The sequence below is a fragment of the Schistocerca serialis genome, chromosome 10 (genome assembly GCF_023864345.2).
Source record: "Schistocerca serialis cubense isolate TAMUIC-IGC-003099 chromosome 10, iqSchSeri2.2, whole genome shotgun sequence".
Taxonomy (NCBI): Eukaryota; Metazoa; Arthropoda; class Insecta; order Orthoptera; family Acrididae; genus Schistocerca; species Schistocerca serialis.
The window spans coordinates 103,497,392-103,509,462 of NC_064647.1; the positions used below are offsets into that span (position 1 = coordinate 103,497,392).

Below are 12,071 nucleotides of genomic sequence, written 5' to 3' on the forward strand. Positions count from 1 at the left end.
TTTGGATGTAGGCTTGAAATATTTATTCGAACGATGTATTCCTGAACTCGACCAAACATCTGTTGTTTTTCTATGTATATCCCTCGTGCAAGATGTTTATGTTGTTACAGCAGCTTTGTTTGAGGCGCCATGTCACGGATTCTGCGGTCCCTCCCGCCGGAGGTTCGAGTCTTCCATCGGGCATGTGCGTGTGTGTTGCTCTTAGCATAAGTTACTTTACGTTAGTTTAAGTAGCGGGTAAGTCTGGGGACCGATGAACTCAGCAGTTTGGTCCCTTAAGAATTCACACACATTTGAACATTTGTTTTTGCTATATTTATCTATGCACCTAAAAGTTTCTAGGTATTATCTTTGTTTACAAAGTTTGACAGTCAATATGTCATGTATTAAGACAGAGAAAGAAGCTGGTGACCACTGACGATATTTTATTTTAGTCTTATTTTCATATTTAGATGTTCGTTTCGTTTTTGGTCAAGAACCTCCCAAAAATTACGTTCTGAAATAGAGTGTCTCCACTACACAGTGTCCTGGGTTACCCTCGAATCTTGATACAACACACACGTTTACCTCTTCGAACTTGTGGATGACAGTACACTTGTTGCTCCATTCAACATCAATTACAATCATGGTAAAGTCTAACCTAAAATGTGCGCATTTAAGAATATCAATTTATGTTAATAGCTAGCCGTCATAATATTTGCTAAATTCCGTCATATTTTCTATAGTTACATTAATTCCAAAATAAAGTAGAAACACTACGCAAATCTGATTAATATTTCACTACACGTATAGAAATTAAAAGAGCTAGATAACTTAAGTTTAATTCATAATTATTCAAATTTAATAAAAAATTATTTTGCCTTACTTTCGTACTGAGAATAGATTCCTACCAAAATTGAAACCTCGAGGTTCTGCTGAAAAAGTAATGCCTCCGATTTTAAACTAATTGTCTCTCGTTGGGAGGAATACGTATCGTCACCAGGGTACGTGGCGAAATAAATACGCAGACATGAAGGGTGTTAATATAGAATGCTAGTAAGTTTATTTTATTTACAAAACATTACTAGTTTTCACATAAAAATATTCGGAGGCATTACTTTTCAGCGCGTTCTCATAAATGAATGCTACTCCTGAAAAGGAAGTATAATGAGAAATACCTTCAGCTTGCTATTTCTAATTCCATGTTCATTCATGTAATCATTACACTAATGTCTTTTACATTTCTATCGTTACTCCTTTATACACCAAGATTTTAAACATGGCTGAAACAGCAACTATTGAAATTCTTCACGGTACATGATGACAGCCAAAATAACGCAAGCTTCATTTGCTTGACACTAGGACAAGGTATTTTACTTCTGATGAAGGTATATTTATATATACCGAAACCGTGGTCAAGAATTTTAATAAGTCTTTACCCTGCAACTGTTTTGGCTGTCATCATTTACCGTGAAGCCTTTATATACGTTCAGGTGGATATGATCGCGGAGTTAATTCCGGCGAGCCATTTTGTGGCAGTTTTAAAAAACGATAAATGCCATCAATGTTACATAAACAGCAAAGTTGTAAGGTTTCAATTACTGTGGATGCGATTTCTTTCCTTCATCACTTCTAGTTTTATTGGATTGTGGAAATATTCGTTTTTCTGTGTCACCCTATTCACGCTAAGTAAACATCTGTAAGTTCTACCTAACATTCTAGTGTAGTTTGCTCTGAATTCGTGGCACGCTTCGTTTTCTTAATAAAGAAGCAATACACAAATACGAATTACGATTCATATAGGTCTATTCCTAGTAGATTTAGCTACACCTATCCACTAGTCCCTTCTAAAAGCAGAAAACTAGAATTAGTTTGTTTTCCCCAATGTAATTCAGCAAATAATGAATTACTTGATCTATTCACTTCTTCCTGAGCACTTTATCTGTAGCACAACATTTCAAATGTCGACTTTCTTCTTACCTGAACTGCTTTAGAGTTCACAACTCTCTCTCGCAAAACCGTACAAGACTACACTCCATACAAATAACGCACTTCCAGAAAATACATCCCAACACTTAAATTCGTGTTTCATGCTAATTTCCTACTTTTCAAAAATGTTTTTCTATCAACTGGGTTAGTACGTCTGCCTGGTGTAGGTGGATAAAAGTTTCTTTTGTGGGAAGAGGGGGCGCATAAGCTCACTTTATTACAGGTTTGCGAGTATTACGAAACGAATGTGGTTGCGTTCTTACTACATGAAGAGCCTACACAAAACAGATTTCAGAACACCTAATATTTCAGCCACAGTTCAATTTATTCTCACATTAATAAAATAAACGTCGTGTGACTAGGGCCTCCCGTCGGGTAAACCGTTCGCCGGGTGCAAGTCTTTCGATTTGTCACCACTTCCGCGTCGATGGGGATGAAATGATGATTAGGACAACACAACGCCCAGTCCATGAGCGGAGGAAATCTCCGACCCAGCCGGGAATACAACCCGGGCCCTTGTTGTTGTTGTCTTCAGTCCTGAGACTGGTTTGATGCAGCTCTCCATGCTACTCTATCCTGTGCAAGCTTCTTCATCTCCCAGTACCTACTGCAACCTACATCCTTCTGAATCTGCTTAGTGTATTCATCTCTTGGTCTCCCCCTACGATTTATACCCTCCAAGCTGCCCTCCAACACTAAACTGGTGATCCCTCGATGCCTCAGAACATGTCCTACCAGCCGATCCCTTCTTCTATTCAAGTTGTGCCACAAACTTCTCTTCTCCCCAATCCCGGGCCCTTAGGATTTACTTTCAGTAGCGCTGACCATTCAGCTACCAGGGGCGGACGTTCTCACACTGGTAACGGGGGCATTAGGTTTAACCCGGAAAAAGGCAACTCCTCATGACCAATTGGGTGTCATACTGCAAGTCCCAAGTTACTGGTCGCAAACCACAGAAAGGGATCGCATATTACCAAGAGGGGTTACTTTATGCCCACCCTAAACAATTAAAACTAAAGTCGTTAATTGTTAAATTATACAGATACCAATATGCAAGCAACGTACAGAACCTTTTCTAGAAACAGCACACACGAATACCGACACACGTTTACAGCCCAGATACTTTTATAGATATACTGATCTGGAAGTAAGGCAATGAACCTGGAAATATTGCATACAACATTCACTGGGGGAGGTGAAGCCTGCTACAGAGGCATTTTTGGGTTAAGTTTACGCGAAAATTTAAAATTACATCTGGAATCTGGTGGAGGAATGAATTAAAAAAAGTAAGTAAGTACATACTCAAAATTTTGAAGTATACAGTAATTCACTAGATCACAACATTTTCCAAAGATGGGCACACAGTACCCCCCCCCCCTTTTGGGAATGTGAGGTAATAGAAGAACCTCCGATATCTCTGGCTGAAGTCCGTACAGAAGTGTGTGTGAGTACATCAAGAACGACCAACCCTAGTCCAGCACCGTACTGTCTAAACCAACCTTTCTCTTACATTAACTGGACAGACGGTGGAATGGAGGTTGGGGGGGGGGGGGGGAGGGGAAGAGTTACGCCAAAACCTTCGGACTACACACAACCACAAAAATTCGAAACACTCGTAGAAACGATAGCGGTAAATCATTCTTATATTCTCTGTATTTGTGAAACGATGGCGATATCGTAATCCAGTCTTTCGCTCAATAAATAATAGTTCTAGCTCCTACGTACTAGCAAATAAAAAATAGCGATTGCGTCGCCAATATAGAGGAAGTGCGATCAAAGCCTTCAACAGAATTGTAAGAACGTTAACTCCCTCGGACAACTAAATTCTAAACAAAAGCTCACCTCTCATTTGGCTTATTATTAAACTATCAAAAAACCAAGAACGATTGCCAGATAAGTTCTTAAGATAGCAAGAAACAAAGACAATGAGGGTAATCGCGTACCTGTATTTCATTTGCCCACCCGTTGTGCTCCACCATACAGCAGAGCTTTATCAGTTGTTCGCGTCTCGTCTCCCGTAACAGACGAATGTGATATCACGGCATACATGTGGCACTGAAACCACCTCTCTGCTCTACCTCCGAATGAAATAGGACTCATTTAACACGATTATAGAATATCACTCCTGTAGGAGCAGGGGAAGGTGTACTGGATATCACAAATACTAATGAGCAAACCAACTAATTTCATAAAATACATGTTTACGCATGTGACTAAAAGTTTATTTCACAATTGCAATTTAGGCCTTAGGCCATTATAAAGTAAAGATGTTGTAGCTATAAGGCCATGTCAACCTAGAGCCGACATATGTATGTCGCCGTCTTACTATCAATACACTGGAGGCGCTGTTACATAGCGGGAGCGCACATATCCGTACGTCAGTCTGTAGACATGTTCGTTGGTCCATCACTAGTCATATATGCACTGAACTGCAGCGGCAGATTACTGTTTACAATATACGACAATGGCCTCCTCTACCGTACTGAATGGAAGCGAATTGTCGGTTATAAATGTCGTAACACGGCAACAATCCACCATCAGATGATCACTGAGGTTACACTGGAATGCCCACCTCAATAGTTATAAGATTAGTATGCATGTAAGGTGGAAACAAACCGTACAGGGTTAAATTTTTATTTTGCATGTTGCGACTTTAATTTATCAAGAAGGAATAAACAAAACTCAAATAAGTATTTTCTATCACGGAATAAAACTGCATAATCAATATCCTGGGGAGGTGAAAAAAATTATTGAACTGTACTTAAAAATGCGACTAAGGCACACACTAATTAACGCATAATACACAAATATTAATTACAAAAGAAAGATTAGGGATTAATAATAGAAACAATGACACATCACAATGCGTAATAATGTAATGCTTTCACAAAAAAAATCACGTACCAAGATCAAATGTCGATCAATAATGGACGATAGTAATGTCTTGCTCTCCTATTGGACTCATCATCTCATTATTTTGGTTTTCCTAGATCATTTCCAGTAAATGCCAGGATGGTTCCCGTCACCAAGGCTACAATCTACCACCTGTCCTACGCTCATAAAAACATATCTCCCGTATATTGTACGTCTATATTTACGCTACAAATTTCTATTAAACTCCGTATCGATGTGGGACGAATTACGAAACGAATCCCGCAAACGGACAGACGGTTTTAATGCCGCGGCGTTTCACTAGAAATGGTTCGTCACTTCACCTACAGGATGAACTAGAGTTTAGCGTCGAATATGACCCACGGTAGCATGGCATTTAGCAGAGGAACAAAGGGCGCTTTAAATGCCTGTAAAAATGATAAGTCACTACACGGATTTCAAGTCCGACTCCGAACAAAAACAAGTTACGAGGCTATAGAAACGCTATTGGGCTGTTTAGGCAGTGTTGGGCGCATTCGCCAGGCTAAACCTCAAATCACGTTGTACGGGCACAGAAACGTCATGGTCTTTATGAATTACCTCTGACTCTAGAACTTGTTTCTTGGCAGCTAGGCCATATTCGTGGATACACAGCATTTGCTTTATAAACGACCTTACACCCACTACATAGCACCACAAGGACTTGTGTCTACTTTTGAAATAATTCCAGACAAGCTCTGACTTCCGTGGTGGGATAGTGCACAACCTCGTACAAAGCATTTCCATTGACGTATAGCAGTAACTATGGATACAAAATCGTTTAGAACTAGCTCCAAATCACGTTAGGTAAGATCTCGGTCGAGATATTACGATAAGAACGCGCAGACACGAAGACCAATCACATAAATGTGACACACCAAACTCACTGACGTTGCAAGCTATCACAAAAAAGTAGCACGCCTTGGACGTGAACAGTGCTAAAAAAAACGTCAAACCTAAGTGCACACACACGATAATTTGTGTCGGGGGCGGGGGTGCCAGACCTATGGTTGTAGAGTACTTTTGATATTTTGGAGGGCGACATAAAGCCATAAAAAAGTCCCAGTTCCGACCCTGTTAAAAATCTGCGTAATATGGAGTTAATATACAATAATTCTCTTGAAAGAGAAAGGCCTACCTATACTAAAGTTTTCCCGCACTGAGAGGTGGTAGTGGGAGGGGCAGTGGCGGCGCCTCCACCCCCCCCCCCCCCTCTGCCACTGGCTATGGGCGTCCTTTTAACAGCATTCGCAGTACAAACGTAAGTACGACAAAGGAAATAAATAAAAATGTTCATATGTAGAAACTCTCTCTCTCGTTGTTACATATCAATATTTTGGACAGCCAAATTATCTACGTAAAAACTCGCCACTACATTTTTCTATCAATTTTCCCGCTGACGTTTCCCTCCAAAGGTAGCGTGGCTTTCCGCGAAGAATACATTATGCGCTGCACAACGTCGGCAATGAAACACGCTCAATACAAACACGAATATAGAGCCCAAAACGTTTAAACAACGCAGTTCAAAATGGCGAAGAACTTTAGAATTAGAAGGAAAAAAATACCGAAGATTCAGAAGCTACCAAAATTAGATGATAATTTGTCTTCACCGGAACTACTTAAAAATGCACAAACAGAAAAATTATTAGAAGTTTAACGAGCATATTTAATGCTGAAAGACATGCGGTTGAATTTTCTTTTTAAATCGGATATCTACTGCAAAAATGGTCCAAATGGCTCTGAGCACTATGGGACTTAACTTCTGAGGTCACCAGCCCCCTAGAACTTAGAACTACTTAAACATAACTAACCCATGACATCACACACATCCATGCCCGAGGCAGGATTCGAACCTGCGACCGTAGTGGTCGCGCGGTTCCACACTGCAGCGCCTAGAACCGCTCGGCCAAACCGGCCGGCTATCTACTACAGGGCTGCAGCCTAAACACTACAATAAAGGACGTTTGCACCTCCGAACTCTTTATGAGAGCTCGTAGATAGTCTCACGTTAATAGTTAATTAATAACATAAAGTTAGCTTCTGTGCAAGTGGGGACTATCTATCGTACACACTTCTGTAAAACAAACCGCGCTGGAGTATAGGAGTGACTGAAGTAATGCAACCTATCGTTCTCTTTCCTACCAGTTATCCCAAGTTCTGCTGTTTTCATGATTTGACATCTTAAAAACTCCTAGACTGTCTTTCACGTAGCGTCGTGAACCTCAGAGAGCGAAGTCGTTTGCGCCTCTGGCGTTGGAATCGGGTAAACATTGGTGAAGGCAGTGTCCTGCCACCAAATGTACACTTCATCCTTCACCTCTTTACCCGCCTTGCATTCCACTGCTCCTAAGGACTTCGCCGGCAAACACCACAAAATGAGAGGAACCTGCGACAGAGATTGCGCTCTTTTACGAAAGGTTGATCAGATGGAGCGAAATTTCAGCCACGACCCCAGACAGCTTTTCTGACACTTTCATCTCCGGCGATCACGAACTCAACAGGTTGCCCAAGAGATGCCGTCGCGTACGCCCAAGGCAAAAGCAAGACAAATTTCTAACATTCTGAGAAATCTCTGCAGTTCCTGAACCAAAGAAACGATCCACAGTTTCGCTACCCACAATGCACTCAGAACACCTAGTAGACTGCCACTTCCTTATTTACAAACAATCTGACGACAACTGCTATGAGCTGGTAAATGTGTGGCAGCGGACTATTCGATTTAAACTCCTATCGGACAACTAGCAAGACTCTTCCGACGACGTTGGCATACGCTGGGCCAAATGACTGAGCCAGACCGGCACTAATTCTACGGTACCTTGGTTCGAACCCTCCTACGCCTACCGAAGTTGCATCGCTGAAAGGTTGCAGACTAAACAATAACAGCAGTTGCAACACCAGGATTACCGTTTTGTTGTCTGTGGCGACGAAGTAAACGAGCAATTTTTAAAAGCTGCAAGATGTTTAAGGAAAAACTTTTTTTGCTACTAGCTTCGTCCGGTCTACACATGGTTAATCCTCCGGCACTATTATCAGGAAATTAGTTAAGTATTATGCTTTATGGTGCATTAAATTAGTATTAATATGTTGAATAGGCAAGAATCAAAGTTTTAATTAACTTCGTTGTCCACAGCTCGTCGTCGGTGTCGCAGGCTCCACATCGCAAGGTCCCGGGTTCGACTGTTGGATGGCTCGGCCAATTTCTCCGCTTGGAGACTGGGTGTTTATGTTGGACTAATGATTTCATCTCATATTCGTCGACAGACAAAACGCATAATAGGCGCCAAGTAAAAAGCGATGCACCTGACGGGGTCTCAGGGCCAATAATGCTATACAATAAAGTCGCTTCATTAACTTCCTTACAGCTGTAAGCGTAATTATTGCCCGAAAAAGGCTGTAGGCTGCACAGCCTGTGCCTACTAGGCACAAGGTTTTCTTTCGCAAAATGCTAAATACGTCATTGAACGGCACTGAATAAGCATTACACCTCGATGCTGCAGCACGTTTACTTCAAAAATGATGCACCATTCCGCAAACACTTTGATAAGCAGGCTTCTGTCGCGCTTGATTAGCTATAAATTTTTGCCATGTAACTTCTTTACTGGAAGTATAGAAGTCATAAGCATGGACTGAACCACCATTCAAGGCCTTCATGAAAAACTTATCCATAGAATGACAACATAACATACAAATCTTTCAAGCAGTACTTTTATCACCCTACCTAAACAAACTGGCGCCAAACACTATGGAAAAAATATTTTTAATCTAGCCCATGGCAAGACGATGGGTCAACTCCATTAAAAAGCAAGAGATATAGGTGGCCAATGTGCCCACAAGCTGGAACATGTCTTAATGACAGCAGCAAAGGAGTAACGTTCATTTATCTGGTACGATACGACGAAAACTAAGGCACAACTGCTTACACTAGTAAGTCAGCTATAAGACGTTTCCAACAATGATATAATAGCCGCTGGAAAACTTCATCCTAACTGGCCTACCTGGTATCGGGAAAAAACGCAAAACTCATCCAGGGTAACTACTACTTGGCTAAGATTGTTCCAAAGAACACCCACAACAATGCTCTTAGCAAATAGGGGCGAGACTCTTGCAGCTGCAAACACGTCCTTTCAAGTTTCTTGCAAGAAGCGAATAGCCTAACAACGGACAAAAAACCGTGCTCTCCGGAAGGAAACAAAAAGGGAACATTACACTAGGGTTGTGTGTGTTTTCATTCATAAAGTAAAAACTGCATGTGTTTTTATTCTTAAAGTATAAAATATTCTACCAAGAAACGAGGGAAGCGCCTATCATAATGTACATATGCACCGCCGCAGGTTGCGTATTGTCTATTGCTAGTTTCGTACATCAACGTTAACATCTTCCTATGTACTTCCATATCCCGAAAACTAATGAAGTGAATGGGGGATGGGACTTCCCATTGTAACATTTATTTGGGATTGCTCCTACTCCATTTTTCTTGTTATCCGTGGACAGAGAGATTGACTAATATCTCTACGTGCGATTTAATCAATCTAATTTTGTCTTCGCGATAACTACCAGGACGATGCGACGAGTATGCAGTAGCATAACGCCTTCGCGAGACAACAGGAGTCAGTCTCGAATCGTGTGCCAAATTTATTCAGCATCTTTGTGACGCTTAACGCGTGTCAAACATGTGAACATACTTGCTGCCCTTTGTACACGTTTAGTATCCCCGTTTATATGGCATGGGTCATACACACTTGATATTGTAAGATGGTTCACACAATTGTTTACAAAACACTCCTTTATGGAGATTGCATTCCACTTGTTTCCCACCAATGAAACAAATTCTGCCTGTCATCTGTTTTACTTACAACTGATCTTCGTATTTTATATCCCTAACATTTGTTACAAGCTAGTACTAACATTGCTATCATTGGACTCACACGTGTTTCCGCAATAGAAAAAAATATTTGCTTCGGAAAGAGTAGTTCGGCAGTTTACACTTATACGGAGTCTTAGCGAAATTCACAGGCCCATTCATGTTTACATCCAAGTTTTAGAGCTAGAACCTAGCATGGACACGGTTCACAAGACTTTTTCTCCCCGAACACAAACTATCAGCTAAGGACCAACAAACAGGATTCTTCGCCGAAAACGATGGAGAGCACGACATACAATTTGGAAGTTATAAATTGCATCTGGCAACATCGTAAACACAAAACTGATGGGAGTAGAATGTGAAACTAAGGTGGCATATTACCAACCCAGCAGCAAGACATCGTCGAACGGAAAAAAAAACAACCTGGAAACGCGACAACGAACAATAAGTTTCCAGAATGACGGGGGTGGGAAAGTATTTACTCTTATTCGCTCCACTTCCCACGAATCCTTCGCCGGCGCGAGGGAAGAGGTTACTATGACAAGAAACTCTCTCTCTGACTGACTTGAGCTCGCTCTCTCTGTCTCTCGGGGCTACCCACACAGCGCGTCCGAACTTTCACCTTTCTAAAAACGACGCGCGCTGTCTCTCACCGGATCGTTACGGGGCGGGAACTATTGAACACCGGCTAAAAAAGGATTAAAAGAAGGGAAAAGTGTTTGTGAAACTCTGTACTCACCTTATAATGGAAATCACCAAAGTCGAAGACGCTTGCTCCGGCATTCATCACTGCTGCAGACATTGCGGAGCGAAATAATTCCCTCGGAACGGACGACTATCGTAGAAAAAAAAAAACCAGCTGCACTCACAAAACTGAGGAATAGGGGGGAGGGAGGGTGAAGTGGGAAACAAAAAAAAAATAAAATACGGAAACAAAAACACCCCTGTTCTATGGGAGGATGTGTCGGTGCACCGGGTAAAAAAAATATAAACACTTGCGCGTACCGCGGGAACGCAGCACGCTACGAGGCCGGAATCGACACTTTTTGCGAGAGGGTGAGCAGGTGAGGGGGAGTCCGCCACGGAACAGCACTTGGAATCTCACTCGGCGCGCCTCTAGCGACTTTCTGTGTTGCCTTCGCCACTTGCGGGGATGGGCAGGATCGGACTTCGCACGCTAGCACTCGGCGACTCTCTTACCGCCCAACTGACGCCGCACGGGAGCGCGCGCCCGGACGTCATGAGCGGCGCACGGCGCATGCGCGCGCCGCCGCACTCGAAAGGGGGTGGAGCCAGTCGGCGCGGCGCGGCGCGGGCAAGGGCGCCAGGGGAGGGAGCGGCGGCGTGACGTCACGACCCCGGCAGTCAAGGACTGTCGGAGGGCATTGTTGGTGCGTCGCTGTTGACTTGTTTTGCTTTCGTGCGCCGTGGTGCGCGGGCGCTGCGCTCGGCTACGGCAAACTTCCTCCGGCGACTGGGAAGACGGGCGAACGGCGGTGGCGTGGCGAGAAGTCGGCTCTGTGGCAGGACAGCACGTTCACACGTTCGCTGCAACTAAGAAGAAGCCGACGGTCACGATTACAGTGACACTCATCCTTTCTTTCCCCCTTGTCAGCACGTTTTAAAGATCTCACAGCTAGGCTTGTTGCAGATCGTATGTACTCGTTACTGATTAACGAATATTCTAAGAGACTCGATGTACTCCCTAAAACTTCATATTACAAGCGTCTTGTCTTGTGGTCTCCAATCCGGTTTGATGCAGCTCTCTACGCTACTCTGTCCAGTGTAAACCTCCTCTTCATCGTCGGATATCTATTGCAACCTACATCCAGTTGAACCTTCTTACTGTATTAATCCCTTGGTCTTTCCCTACAATTCCCCCACCCCTTCTTTTGCAGCATTACGTCACGCTACGAATGCCGGACATCTGCCACGCCAGGTAGCTTGAGTAGCGATCCCTCAGGTAAGGGACGCCCTTCCTCGTACTTCTTCTGTCCACTTTCAAACCGCCGTCTCCACATCTTACTCGACACAACCAGTACATAAGGAACCTTCTTCTTCGACATCTTGGCGAAATACAGAGCTTCTTTTCCGAAATCTACATATTTATTACTTTTGGGAAACGAAAGCAATACCGACAGTTATGTCAGTATGTAATTAGTTCTGCCAAGTATAACTACAGATCCCTCTGTCTGTACGGTAGCTTCCTTTCAACAAGAAAGGAACGATGTAAAGAGAATGCGAATGTATGCTAATCATTTCTTTTCGATCAATGAATTTGTGCCTACTTTAATTATTACAACTGCATGCCCAAAAGACAATAAGCAAAGAA

General features: G+C 42.7%; 1 protein-coding gene across 1 annotated transcript in view; it reads right to left on the minus strand.

Annotated features, from left to right (window-relative positions):
- LOC126425072 (mRNA decay activator protein ZFP36L1) overlaps positions 1-10,963 on the minus strand; it is a 186,331-nt gene extending 175,368 nt beyond the window's left edge. Inside the window, exon 1 of the mRNA XM_050087984.1 lies at positions 10,479-10,963. Coding sequence (XP_049943941.1) covers positions 10,479-10,541 — 63 coding nt within the window. The 5' untranslated portion in view covers positions 10,542-10,963. The remainder of the gene's footprint in view (positions 1-10,478) is intronic.
- Between the last annotated feature and the right edge of the window lie 1,108 nt (positions 10,964-12,071).